We start from the raw sequence: 15557 nt of genomic DNA on the forward strand, positions 1-15557 counted from the left end.
TGAGTTCAATTTTCCACTCAACTCTTTTAGAATATGTTTATACTGTAAATAAATTCGAATTAGATTTACCTTCACTTTTATATTTTGTATATAAGTATGACAAAATGTGGTATGTGCTATTGATGTCGACAGATATAAGTAGTATATAACATCAATCAGAAATGGAAGGCAGAAGGTTGGAAAGAGTGGATCAATGAGAATAGGAAGAGATAGTAATCGTTATAAAAAATGAAGGAACAATGAAGGTTGAGACAATTGATGGAATACTTACAAATGAAGTATTGTTATGACGGAATGAAAAGTCAAATTTTGATTGATCACTCAGTATAGTATTTGTTTCGTTTTACCCTATGACATTTTATTCTGTATAATATATATCATTTATTCTGATTATTAATCAAAAATGGGTGTACAAACCAATATATAAATGAGTGTGTTTCCGACAAGACGGGTCGGGATCGCTCGTACTTCTGGATACTTCCCCGCTCCAAATTTCAACTACTCTCTCTAGTTAGCGGAGTCGTGACGCATCAGAACATCTAGCTTATTGGTCCTTCATTATAGAGTCTTAGTTTCGTTCGTAGACTAGGTGAACTCGTAATCACATTTGACCAAAGAACTCTGTGATTTTATAATGAAATACATTTTGTTATCCCCATTTGTGTTCTCGTTCATTACAATACTACTAAACAGTTATTTTATTTCTGAATATGTTCTTATTTAGGGTCGATCGTCGTGACCAACCGTTACTTATTCATTCTTACATTATTTCAAACAAGCGATAACGTAGTCATAAACAGACTATATTTCTCCTTTGTTACAAAGTTGAAGTAACTTAGAATAAACAAATAACACACACACACACACACACCCTTTTTTCAGTCTCTTTAGATAGTCTACTTATTAACTATGTTTTAAGCATTTATAATTAGTAATAATGATTTCTCATAGAGTTATACATACTCTCTCTCTCTCTCTCTCTCTCTCCCATATTTGAGTATTTAAAAATATACAAGAGAACTAATTGAGTTTGGGACCAGAGATTTTAATAATTAAAATCTTAAACAAAGAAAATTCAAGTTGAGGGAAATGGAGGTAAATATGAAAGCTTAGCGTGAATCTAAGTAAAAGAAAAATAGTAGAAAAACATCAGCGAAATTATTGACGTGAGAAAATACTGATTTTCTAGTCAAACTACCTTGTGCTTTTTATAAATAAATAGTTATTTTCAATAGTTGAATTCATGAGTCAATTGGAGATAGACCACCATGGAAAACCTTTGTTGTGAAACAGTAACTGATTGGAGACGATAGTGGACGGTGGCGCAATTTCATGGATTGATTGAAGTTAGACATTAACACCATCGTATGCCGGCCAGCTCAGTGATTTAGAGGTTAAGCGTTTGCGTGCGAGATCGATACATCCTGGGTTTGAAGCTCACGGGGGGCAGGATTGTGGATGCGTGTTGCTGAGGAGCCCCATACGAGGATGAAACGGTCCTCCAGTGCTTCTGGGTTTTCTATGGTGATCTAGCTTCAATTAAGTTATGAATTTAACTACTAAATTATTAAATTACTTCCTGATGAACAAAACTGTTAGGTTCGTTAAGCTTGAATGCTACTGCTGATTCGGCTTATTCGGAACGGAACGAAGGATCAGAGACTCAATAGGCTATTCTGGTCCGTCGTCCCCGACCCAGCTAAATCGATCAACAATAAAAAAATTATGGATAAATAGTTTGATAAATAGTTTTCAAATAATTCCTGATCGACTAAAGTATCACTAGTGTATAGTTTGAGTGTCAAGTAAAGACTTTGGTTTATAATTCCAACAATTGGTGTTTATTACGTCTAAAATCATAGAATATAACTCAGGTATGTATCATATTTTCTCAGTCGATGTTTAACTTCATTCAAGTTGGGTGAATGAGATTAAAAAAAGTGAAACTTAAAACAGATTAGAGCACTACATTACATCAGCTCATAGAATAACATGTCATTAGTTTAATATCTGATTGAAAATATAGGAGTAGAAGCAGTAATAAACTATCCTTATTCTCCACCAATATTATTCTAATTTGGTTTTGTTATTCTTTTTAAACCATTTAATCTAAAAAGTTGGTGAGATATCAATGAGAAGCTTTCTAATTGAATACTTTGTGAACATGGATCATTCATTTAAAATAGATTCAGAGTTCAAAAACATCTATCGGGTGAATAAAAACCTAATAAAGAAGCCTTTGTTATACGGTCAAAACAATCTGAACTATACATACTTATGCAAATGATTAAACCAATTTTCTAACACTATTACCCCTCATTTTATCCACCTTTATTGACAGTGAGACTATAATTTATGGACGACCTATGCGTGACGCTAGACTGCCCTTGAGAGTGTCCACTTAATAACTAGGACTAAATGAGTATTATAAACCTGTGTGAGGAATTAGAATCATGATTTAGAGTCGATGATTAAGGTTAGGAATTATATTTCGGGTTTTTCATTACGAACTGACATAAGCTATCATCCTAAAACTCTGTTTATCCAAATGGATGAATGGATTTCGCGCTAAAATCCGAGACCTGTTATCTTATACCTGATTAGTTCGTCCATAAATTATAGTCTTGCCACATCATGTTCTTCTGTCTAACTTGTTTTGGTGTTGAAAACATAAGCATTTACTTATATACTAATAAAAATGATCATAGAATAATATGTAAGTTAAGAATTCACAAACAAATCACTATTGGTTCATTGTACTATAAAATGATTCATTTAGTTCATTACTGATAATTGTTATTTACCTGGAATTTTTAAATTTAATTCACATTGACTGCCTACATATGTTGCATCAGCAAGTTCTCTTTGTCGTGTAATTCTTTCCATCATTCTAAGTGATGGTTCACCACCAATATGAACTACAAAAGGACTGCCTGGTACTGGTTGTTCAGCATATTTAACATTAATTATATATGTTCCAGGTTCAGTTGGACGATATGTAACCAAACATGTACCATCTTGATTATCATGGCATTCAATATCTGCTTTACTTGGTCCTTCAATTGATAGATTCAAGCCACCGTAGCCTTCGGGTTGTAAAAAAACATCATTTAAGCATTTCATTTGAAAGTTAAATTGTGTGTAATGTGTTTAGTAGAATACTTTGTTCTGGTTTATTGTTTATTTATTGCTTCATTTCATATCTACACACAAGTATTTGCCCGTTTGTTATTCAATTTCCTCCCTCTACCCAACATCATCAATTCATTCATTACATAAATTCTCTTAAGAATAACTTGATGTCACGTAATTTAATATACTACTCATTCTTGTGCATACACTTTCGAATATCAGTAGTTTATACTTAAAATCTTATTTCGGCGGAATACGGATATATGCTTGACCCGCCTGTATTACTGGTAAAAATTGAAATATACTTAAACGATCATGATTAGGTTCTTTTCTGAACTAGGATTATTCAGTTGCACAGATAGGGACAGAGAGATAGAAGTAGATCAGGTCAATTTAACTCAGTAGCTCAAATTTTAAAGCTCAAACAAACTATGTAATTGGTTTGAGGCATAAAATTTATAGCTCAGAGGCCAATGATGACAACAGAAACTTTTAAATTAAATTATCTACCCTGTAGTGACAGTTATTATGTTAAGCCCATATACCTTATTCTAGCTTTCAGAGAGCCCATTCTATTCATTCTATTTGAGTCACATTTTGACCATATTAGTTATTCGCTTATCAATAATCACTGTTTTTATGTGAGCGCTTATGTGTGTGTGCACTTCTTACCCCATTACTCATCACATGTCTGTAACTTACTTTTGTGTAACTGTAAATATTAATTAATGCTTGACTGAATAGGAGTTGGCTTACGTGCCATCTCCACTGCTCGTCGTTTCTCTTCTCTCTATTCTGTTCGGTGCATATACAAAATATATGTATTCAAAAGTCCGTTCTCGTTATTTGACTTATTTAATTCCATTATTGACTAACGCGATTTAAGTCGATGATTATATACGAGGATAGGCGATAACAAACATTCATACGATCTACTTGGAGTCAGATCTCGGGTCACTAAAGTGGAGAGCCCCTCAACGAACATCGTCCGATCTAAATGACGGGCCTCATAACCTCAGAGAACAAGACTTCTAGGATTTTTATTCTCAGAAGCCATATCCCTGGAGAAAAATTTACTGCTTTTCGAGACGTAATAACAACTGTTTGTTAAAAAAAGATTTCCATCTAGACCATCACATCAAATATATTCGTGGAACCACCAAAATGGCATCAGATTAAGTTAGAAGTTTTCTTCATCTCAATCTTAAATTACTTTACAACATAAATTTTATCGTTCGATTTCTAAATAATCAAAATCTAATGGAGAAAACCATTAAAAGTTATTCAAATGATGGCTTAGATAAACTAGTTCACTACTTAGGATAATAATATGGGAGAGCTAAGATCAGTATGTTAACCGTAGGAACTGATGTCAGCTGTAAAACTGTCAAAAAATCATAGAGCATAAGATTCTCTAATACGATACTAGTTACGTTAATAATGTTTAACTAATAACAGATACTAACGATAATGTATTCTTTTTAAACTAATTATTTTACGTCAAGTGAATGGATAATTTTACTGCCTGAAATTTTATTACTAAGGATTCTGTTTCATGTCTACAAAAGTTAATAGGATTTGTGGATTTTCTTACTAATAAACAAATTATTCAAAGACTCTTCAACAGTGAAATCAATTTTGAACTACTTTCACCCCTAATGACTAACATTTGTTACATTACGCCTGTTACTTTTCGTGAAGGAGCATAGGCTAACCACCAGCATTCTCCATCCAACCCTGTCCTGGGCAATCCTTTACAGCTCCTTCCAGTTGTTATTCATCTTTTTCATATCTGCTTCTATTTCCCGACGTAATGTGTTCTTCAGCCTTCCTCTTTTCCGCTTCCCTTTAGGATTGCAAGTTGGGGCTTGCCTCGTGATGCAGTTTGACGATTTGCGTAATGTATGTCCTATCCATTTCCATCGTCTTTTCCTAATTTCCTCTTCAGCTGGAAGTTGGTTTGTTCTCTCCCACAGAAGGCTATTGCTGATGGTATCCGGCCAGTGGATGTTGAGTATCTTGCGTAGGTAGCTATTTATAAATACTTGCACTTTCTTGATTGTGGTTGTAGCAGTTCTCCAAGTTTCAGCTCCATACAGTAGAACTGCCTTGACGTTCGTATTGAAGATTCTCACTTTGATATTGGTTGAAAGTTGTTTTGAGTTCCATATGTTCTTCAATTGTAGGAATGCTACCCTTGCTTTGCCGATCCTTGCCTTTACGTCTTCATCTGAACCTCCTTGTTCATCGATGATGCTTCCTAGGTATGTGAAGGATTCTACATCTTCCAGAGTTTCGCCATCAAGAGTGACTGGATTGCTGTTTTCCGCTTTGGATTTGAGGACCTTGGTTTTCCCTTTGTGTATGCTGAGGCCTACTGATGCAGAGACTGCTGCTACACTGGCTGTCTTCATCTGCATCTGTTCGTGTGTACGTGATAGAAGGGCTAGGTCATCTGCGAAGTCCAGATCGTCTAATTGGTTCTGAGCTGTCCATTGTATTCCGTGTTTTCCTTCAGATGTCGAGGTCTTCATAATCCAGTCGACCACCAGAAGAAAGAGGAAGGGAGAGAGTAAACAGCCTTGTCTGACTCCGGCTTTTACTTGGAATGCATCTGTCAGCTCTTCTCCATGCACTACTTTGCACTGTAGTCCGTTGTATGAGTTCCGGATAATGTTGCATCGTAAAGCTGTTTCATATTTCCTTCTCTTGCAGCTTTTTCGCCGACGTTGCCATTTCTTCCACGCATTTCTTCCTGTAGGCTCTAATGCTCTTCTTCACTTGCTTGTTTGCTTCTACGTACTCAGCTTGTGCTTGGGCTCTCTCTGCTCGTGTTCGGCTATTGTTTATTACTGCCTTCTTGTTCTTCCTTTCTTTGACCCCGTTCAGTGTTTCTATAGAGATCCATTCCTTATGATGGTGTTTCTTTAAGCCCAGAACAACCTCTTGACACGTTGAAGTTAATGCTCCCTTGATGCCTTTCCAGTTGTCCTCCATACTAGTTTCTTCTTCTTTCAGTAGATCCTGTAAGGCTTGAAACCTGTTGTTGTGAGTTATCTTGAATTCACTGAGTTTGTCAGCATCTCGAAGAAAGGCTGTATTGAACCTTTGTAGTGCTGTTTGTCCACTTGTCCAGTTCTTTTTCAGCTTCAGTTTTAAATTGGCTACAACTAGGTGGTGATCTGAAGCTACGTCAGCACCTCTCCTGGTTCTCACATCTTCCATTGTCCTTCGGAACTTTTTATTGATGCAAATATGATCTATCTGGTTCTCTGCAGTGTGGTCCGGTGAGATCCATGTAGCCTTGTGTATACGCTTGTGTGGAAATATTGTGCCTCCTATGACCAATTTGTTGAATGCACATAGATTTGCAAATCTTTCTCCATTTTCGTTTCTTTCTCCCAGTCCATGTCGTCCCATAATATCTTCATATCCAGTGTTGTCTATTCCGACTTTGGCATTTAGATCTCCCATCAGAATAGTTAGGTCCTTTCTTCGGCATTTCTCAATGATTGACTGCAGCCGCTCGTAGAACTGATCTTTGATGTCGTCGTTGCTATCATTGGTGGGTGCATAACATTGGATAATATTCATCGTGATCCCCTCCTTCTTTGTTTTGAATGATGCTTTGATGATTCTGGATCCGTGAGATTCCCATCCTACAAGTGCATTTCGTGCTACTTTGGACAGCATAAGAGCGACTCCCTGAGTGTGTGGAGCATTGTCCTCCTCGTGACCGGAGTATAGCAGCATCTCTCCTGTAGCTAGCCTTTGTTGTCCAGCTTGGGTCCAATGGGTCTCTCTGATTTCCAGTACTGCTAAGTTGTATCTCCTCATTTCCGTTGTTATTTGGCTGGTCTTTCCGGTCTCCTACATTATCCGGACGTTCGATGTACCTATAAAAAATTTTGCTCTGGTTGTTAGAAGGGGCATCGGCCTCGTATCTTTCGAAGGAACTCGGCTTTCACCATGAAGGGTCATAATTCTTCTAAATGAAGACCTTCTAACTCCCAGGACCGGCAGAGTTTAAATGGTTTGAATTATTTTTTCTGGTTAGCGTTTTTTTAAGCAAGTTAGTTTTCTAAAGGATGGGGTCGCGAACCTCATACCCAACCCTCCTCCTTTACTCAGGTTTGGAACCGGCAGTAACTCTAGATGAGCTACAGACGGAGTTCCTTATGATGAAACTGAACATTATTTCTAATATAATTGTGTGTGTGGGTAACTTTTCACACAAATCAAACTTGGTAAATTTGTATACCAAATGAAGTTTGTACAATTTCTATCATTAGAATATCCAAATTACTTGATAACTTTTCTTGGAGCCCCTCTGGCGCTACTGCCGGTCCCAAGATCGGATAAAAAACGAAGGGTCGGGCATGGGGTTAGCGACCCTATCCTGTAGAAAACTAACTCGCTAAAAAACACTAAGTCTGTTACTTGATAATTCGTCATTAAATAGCAAATTATTAAAAAAATAAACTTAACTAATATTCTGTCAATTAAGTTGCAATGTAGCTAATAGACTAACTCACTATAAATTGAAGCGCACCTTGTTCAATAAAACATAATCAAAGGATGAAGTACTGGATCTCGACTCAGTAGTTCAAACATATAATGTTTAGTAAGAGATTTGTAAGCTACGAGTTTAGTTCACTTTTGGAATTGTTGTTCGATGTTAAATAGTTCTAAAGTAACGACATAATCGTTTGTTACACACACACACACACTCTCCCCGTATACATATACAAAGCGAGAGTAAATTTGAACGAAAAAAAAAACATTTATTTAATTATCAATAACCGAATTCATTATTAATAGTAAACTTACCAGCATTTCTTGTATCCACAGTGAATTGACAATTTTGATTTGCCATACCTTCTCTTAATCCATTACCATAAATACGAACTTTCGATGCATTACCAATTTCATTTTCACCAACATAAATTTTAAATGGACTATTAGCAATATGTCGACCATTACGGAATACATTAACAAAGTGTTCACCAATTTCATGAGGTGTAAATGAAATACCTAAGATATATGAATTATAAATTATTTATAAATAATTAAGATTATGAGAATCTAATGTTTGTTGAAGTTCTTTAATATGACAAGTTTATAGTGATTGAGAAAAAAAACATCTTTCAAATCAGAAATCATTGAATTATTGTAGACTTTTGTCTGTTACTTTTCACAGTTGATTGATCACTGGGTGGTGATCAATGTCATATATGTCATATCTTTCTTATTGTAGATAAAATGCTATCGATCAAGTTGCAATGTGGCCACCAATCTAGGTGACTCTACATTGCGTGCACTATGTCTGGATAAGATGGTGATTGTAGGTAGTCAACGGGAAACGCTGGATCTAAGTTTCATGCTACTTGGCACTTGTCAGCAAGGTGTGCCTGTAATCTTGAAGGAATTGATGCTCCCTGTGTCACTCAGTTTCACGGTCAGCGACGTTACCACTGGGCTATCCGGGCCACGATCGACCTTGTTGACAAGTGCCAAGTAGTACGAAATCTAGGGTTAGGGTTTCCTGTTGAATACCTTCAACAACTATCTTGTCTTTTACTTTTATTTGTGATGAATAAATTAGTAGTGGTTTGAGTATATTTTAGATAAATCTGAAGATTACTATCGCATTATAATTTCACATATACTCATTTAAGATGTTTATTATATTTAAACTTGTTTCGATAAAGAGGAACGATATCTTTTGAATAGGGATAAGTTTTTAGAAACAATAAACTGGGTATATATAGATATCATTACCAAGGTTTGACTCGATAATTTCGAATAAATTGAGGATTGTGTAAATTGTTATAAATAAGATAATATATTTGTAATATCCCAATGAGTAGAAAAATTAGATTTTCTGATGTTTCCTGACTCACTGTCAGCCACTTCTTCAGAGAATAAATAACCAAATCAAAATTAATCCAAGTTCAAATAGTACAAAGGAACAATGCAAGAATATTATGTTTTTCAGTTGAAGAAGTGGCTTACACTGAGTCACGAAACATCAGAAAATCTCATTTTTCTACTCATTAAGATATCTACGAATATATTACTTTTATTTATAATGAACTTGGTACTCCTGTTTTACTTACACTATCAGTTCGGAAAATTTAAAATTATGCTTTTATCAACAAGTCAATTTGTAAGCAAAACATTTCAGTGGTTGAGATTATGAGTCAATTGATGCTAGACCACCATGGAAAACGCGGAAGCACTGGACAGTAGTTTCGTTCTATCGTAAAACTCCTCAGCAGTGCGCATTCACGATCCCGACTCACGAGATTCTAACCCAAGATCTATCAGTCTCGCGTGTGAGCGCCTAATCACTAGAGCCAGTCGGCATCCAACGGTGTTAATATCTAACTTCAACTAATCCACGACATTGTGCAATACATCCACTATTGTCATCAGTCAGTTACTATCTCACAACAGACCTGGTTGAACTCTACTGGTCACTGCTTCGCACTAGAACTCCAAGAAATACCTCTTGAAGCCAGTCACTAATGAGTATATGTGAATATTATAGTAATTTCAATGGTTAACAACATAAGTGCAATTTCAGTAAAATAATTAAAGGAATAGTATTATCCAACACGAAAATAGAAACTAACTGTTTTACTGAAAAAGATAGTAACAATTAAAGTTGGTGTTGTTTTTTTCTTCCCAAATTTCTGTCTTATTTACCCATTTAAGATGAACATAGTAACCGTTTCTTATATTAAAAATGATTAGTATTGTCATTTTAAATGTTACATAACAATTTAATAAACCGACAATTTGAAAACAAGAACAAAAGCAAAACCAAAAAAAAGAAGAAAAAAAAGGGAAAAAAAGGGAACTGAGAAAAACTAAAGTCTATTTTGAGTATTTATATGCTTAGTGATAAAATTTTGTTACATTTTCCATTAACGTTTTACAAAACACATTTCAAATTGAAATTTAAACTTATTTTATGTTTGGTAGTTAAGAATGTAAAATTCTTATTGCGGTTTATTTAAACAGTCAGACATTTCATTTGAACATTATTTATAATTATTTATTCATTTAATAGTTAAATTCATAAGTTAATTGAAGTTAGATTACTATGGGAAACATAGAAGCACTAGATGGCCATTTCGTTGTAGTATGGAGTTCCTCAACAGTGTATATCTACTATCCTACTCATGAGGTTTGAACCAAGGATCTACCGGTTTCGCACACAAACGCTTAACCATTAGACCATTGAGTTGGTATCTAACGCTGTTAATGTCTAACTTCAACTAAGTCATTTTTAATAGAGCTATTGTTCATAGAATATGTGGGATTAAGCTGAAAATAAATGATAATCGTTTAGGGGGTCAGGTGTTTTCTCTAAATTGCTGTCAGAATTATTATTAAGAATAAACATGCTACTAATGTATGAAATTCAGTAGTTCAGGATTTCAAGGTTTTGAATTTTTCACCTCCTCGAAGTCGGTATGTAATGTAACTAAAAAGAATGACAACTATGTAATCAGTGTCCTCTTATTAACACATATTGAGGAAAGCAACCGAGTCACAAGGCAAGCCCTCACATAGAATCTTCAAGGCCAAAGGAAAAGAGGAAGACCAAAGGACACATTACGCCAGACATGGGAACAATCAACAAAAATAGGATAGAACTAGAAAGGAAGGCCTAGGACAGAGTGTGTTGGAGGATGCTGGTGGGCGACCTATGCTCCATTGAGAGTAACAGCCGTTAGCAAATAAGTAGGTAAGTAAGTAACAGTCACAGTTCCAAAATAGTTGGTGTTCTTGAGTCAAGTGGACGGGCTAGGCGGACATAGGACTAATAAGGACGCTAGACTGTTCATACCGGTTGAAGGTCATTTGTTTTGGCACAGTGCGAAGATTGTATAAGTCGTATTCTGATTGGTAGATAAATCACGTGATAAAAAGCCGGACATAAAGTCATAACAGTCATGTATAAGAACTTTCATTAATCATAATGTTTCAATTTACCTAGATGTCCGTTTGGTAGTCTTTTTAATGTTGATGGTTGTTCAAGTCCAGATGGGCTACGAACGGTTGCAACAAGATTATAAATATCTGTTTCTGTAATACGCAATGGCATTTCACTGGTAGTACCGACACAAACTTGATTGAATCTGCGTGATTCACCTGTAAAGCAAAAAACGAGAGGTTTTTCAATGTAGTATGTATCATAAATTATGTTATTTTTCATTGGTCAAAGCAGTTGTAAGATTAAAATACTGGTGACTCAAAACAATACTTAGTTTATTAAAGTTCCTTTAGAAAAAATGGGATCAAACAGTCTTGTCTCCTCCGAAGTATTGCAGAATCGCAGCAATATATTTATCTTGGTGACTGAATTGCAGTCCAGAATTACTATTTAATCTGTAGGTGCAATTACGTGATACAGGTTCTATCTCATTGATATTACTTATTTACTTACGCCTGTTAGTCCCAATGGAGCATAGGCCGCCGACCAGCATTCTCCAACCCACTCGGTCGTGGGCCTTCTTTTCTAATTCCATCCAATTCTTGTTCATTTTTCTCATGTCTATCTCCATTTCCAGACGTAATGTGTTTTTTATTATTCCTCTTTTCCTTTGACCTTGAGGATACCATGTGGGGGCTTGCTCCGTGATGCAGTTGGATGCTTTCCTCAATGTGTGTCCTATCCACTTCCAGCACTTCTTCCTCATTTCTTCCTGCATTGGAATCTGGTTTGTTCTCTCCCACAGTAGATTGTTGCTAGTAGTATCCGGCCAACGGATCCGAAGTATTTTACGTAGACAACTGTTAATAAACACCTGTATCTTCTGGACGATGGCTTTTGTAGTTCTCCAGGTTTCCACCCCATACAGTAGAACTGCCTTGACATTTGTATGGAAATTCCTGAACTTGGTGTTGGTTGACAGTTGCTTTGAGTTCCAGATGTTCTTCAGTTGTAAATATGCTGCTCTTGCTTTACCGATCCGCGCTTTCACATCTGCATCAGACCCACCATGTTCATCAATGATGCTGCCTAGAATCTCATTGATATACTTGATACAAACAGTTGTTCGAAAGGCCTCAGAACCTCCAGGTAGAAAATAGAATTCTGTGTTTATCTTCTATTAATGATATTGAATTTCCTTTAAAAAAATACATTTCAAATACAAATTACGCTTTTTTTTCGATCACTTCTTTGATTTATTTGAGTCCCACAAACTACTAATAATGAGATAGAGCGAACCTCTAGCTACAGAATGAATAATCAGAACCATTTTATATAAAAAGTACATTAATGTACGGATCCTCTTTAAACTAACGAATGTTAGGCTCGACTTCATTTTGCTCAGAGAGCTTTGATAATATCGTTATTTGAGTAATCCAAATGTTTCATTATATATATATATATGCTTAGTATTAGCTTCTTCTTGTAAGTCATAATAGCCCATGAAAAGATTAGATCCATGAAATTGTATAATCTCACCAGTGACATTTGATGATGAAATTCATTGATATTCAGGTTGCTGGTTGAAATGACAAACATTACACTATTTGGATTAAATTTTGTTCACATAATGTCGTAGTTGGAAGAGACGAAACTGATGAAAACTGTACATGATAAACAGAAAAAAGTACTATATTACTTCTTCTAGGGTTTGAACCAACTCTACCCAAAGTTAAGTTTAAAGTACACTTAAAGTATGTTCATGTATTTGTTTATGAACGGTTTATAAGTTTATCATATTTTTCTTATTACTGATAGAAGTATGTCAATCAAGAAGGATAATATAACTATTAGGTATATTGATGAGATCGTGTGAACGAAAATACAATACGAGGATAATGAATAATTAAAGAGATTGTTCCATATCCTTATGTCATAGATACACAGGTAAGTCACAAGACAATATCTAATTTGTTTCCGTATATAATCATAATTTTAATAGATTTGCAACACTTTTTAAATGTCAGTGTAGGGTTGTGGAGATTGTTGAGTTGAGATTGATATAGCAAATGGACGGATGTTAGACCGTCATTGACGGCCATCTCGTCCTAATATGAGACTCAGCAGTGCGCATCCACGATCCCACACCCCGCGGGATTCGAGCCCAGGACCCATCGGTCTCGCGCTAGGCGCTTAACCAACTAGACCACTGAGCTGGCATCCAACGGTGCTACTGTCTAGCTTCAATTGGCTCATGATTTCAACAAGTGATATTTCAGTAATTAGCATAAATGAATAACTTGATAAATATCTTAATACAAACACAAATTATGATTATTATAACATACCGGTTATATGTGCTGTGAATGGTGAACCAGGTATATGATTCTCCATGAATTTAATCGATATTGTATATTCACCAGGTACTAGTGGTAAATAGCTTACACTACAAGTACCATTTTTATTATCATCACATTGAATATCGGCTTTGGATGGTCCTTCAACGGAAAGTGATAATCCGCCTTGAAATCCCCCAGAAAAAATTGAAAACAGAAAATATTATCAAGTTAAATGTAATGAAAACGGTTTTTGATACTTACCGAGAAGGTATTTTTGACAAAAAAACAAAGGGGAGTAACCAAGTTCCCAGAAATAAATGATATTTAACAAAACAGCTACTGTTATTCCTATCACAAAGTGACTTAAGTTCTGAAACCATTCAAAACCAAAAAGCACTGGAGAGCTGTTACTTTTTAGTGTGAGATTATACCTTGTTAGTGTCTATCCACGAATCAACTAAGGATCGGACTTAGGAACTACAGATAACTTTGTGAGAACTTGAATCTTAGACCATTGAGTAGGAATTCATTGATTTATCTGTGTGACGTCCATCAATTCGATTTATTTAGAAACTATCTTCTATTGTATCTAGTGGATAACTGAAAATTGATGATCTTGCAGAAATATGGTTTTGTGTATTAACTCAGTTATTTGCCAAGTGCAGTAGATGAAATAGCTAATTACTATGCATTCTTATTTAACAATTTTGATTAAACACTTTCTCAAGGGGAATTATTAATAAAATCAAGCTAAATACCGTTAAATCACTAAAGATTTTTTAAAATTAATAACTACAAAGAGAAAAATAAAGGAAGGTGACAAACTGGGGAAGCCCATTTTACTTAATATGTTATTATGCATAGTTGGGTTATACATTACCTTTATCACTTTGATCTATAAATTGTATCCATGTCTTAATCTGTTCTCAAATCATAGTAATTTAATCATGAGTTTGCTATCTTGTGCTCTAACTGCCTTATTTTGGCACATCATATTTTCATATTTATCGTGAGTTGTAATCCAATATCTCTTATATTTGATCGTGCATTTGTTTGAGTTAGATTGAGTTTGAATATAGAGGTTTATATTGCAGTTGTCACCTCTCTTCTATTAATAGCCAATCAGTGTCCGCGTAGCTGATCTTTATTCGGAGTAAAAAATAGTCATATGCTCTCTGGTCTAATTGGTCATCGATGGACTTCTTGCATTTGACTTCTAAAGGTTATGTTAAGTAGATGTTAACTAGTTCTGAGAAATATTTTGCTTACTGACAAGACCAAAGTCATCATACGTATAAAATAGGAAAAAGTGTATTTTATTTTAAGAAGTAAATCCATTTATTAGGTAATGAAGATTAAAAACTGCTTTTTAAGAGAATGTAACTTTACTGTACTTTGTAAGTTTGGAACAGTACACATTTATTAAGCGATCAAAATGGTGAACTTGATATTTTGCATTAGGACTAGATACTATTCAACCAGTGTATCGTTACTTGTAATAGCCGTCTCTATCGGTAACCATCAGTGGTGTGTAATTGTTGTCATTTATGACTTGCTTAAGTCTCCTGGTCAATGCTACCTATTTGAACATGAGAACAGTCACATTGAAAAGCAAGTCATTAATAACTAATGAATCAAATCTCCATAAACGTCTCATTCTATTTTGCATCATTCTTGCTTTACGTATATTCTGTGTTATTAAAATATCACTTTCATTAAGGTTGTATATTTTTCTCATAGATTGGAATATAATGGGCCTGTAAAATTCTTTATTACACTTATTATGTCTATGGCCTATTTGTCATTTCTTTACTTTTATGATATATTCTTCATCTGCTGTCCATTCATATATGGTTGATTCATAAAAATATGGCATTTGAAAATAAAATGACTTGATCGATAGCACTGAAAATAGTTATAGACATCAGGGTAAAATAAAATTTCAGTGAGAAATTGTTATTTACAGAACATGAAATTAAATTACACTCGCCCCCGAATGGCCTTGTACGGCCGAGGGTGGGGAGAGTCAGCCCCCCTCTCCAAACACACACGGCCACATCAATACAGCCACTACCAGGGAAGTCCTACTTACTTACTTCTCGAGGCGGGGATGTTGTTTAATAAATTGAGAGGACGAA

General features: G+C 35.2%; 1 protein-coding gene across 2 annotated transcripts in view; it reads right to left on the reverse strand.

Annotated features, from left to right (window-relative positions):
* Positions 1–15557, reverse strand: part of MS3_00005799 (uncharacterized protein) — a 128844-nt gene that overhangs the window by 14138 nt on the left and 99149 nt on the right. For both annotated transcript variants that reach the window (XM_051213882.1, XM_051213883.1), the window contains exons 27-30: positions 13429–13602; positions 11140–11298; positions 7963–8166; positions 2805–3086 (exon numbers count right to left, since the gene is read on the reverse strand). Coding sequence is in view for 1 of the 2 variants with exons in the window: in XM_051213883.1 (XP_051069898.1) it covers positions 2805–3086; positions 7963–8166; positions 11140–11298; positions 13429–13602 (819 nt within the window). In the remaining variant the exon portion in view is untranslated. The remainder of the gene's footprint in view (positions 1–2804; positions 3087–7962; positions 8167–11139; positions 11299–13428; positions 13603–15557) is intronic.

This window comes from Schistosoma haematobium, chromosome 3, assembly GCF_000699445.3.
Source record: "Schistosoma haematobium chromosome 3, whole genome shotgun sequence".
In the NCBI taxonomy this organism is placed as follows: domain Eukaryota; kingdom Metazoa; phylum Platyhelminthes; class Trematoda; order Strigeidida; family Schistosomatidae; genus Schistosoma; species Schistosoma haematobium.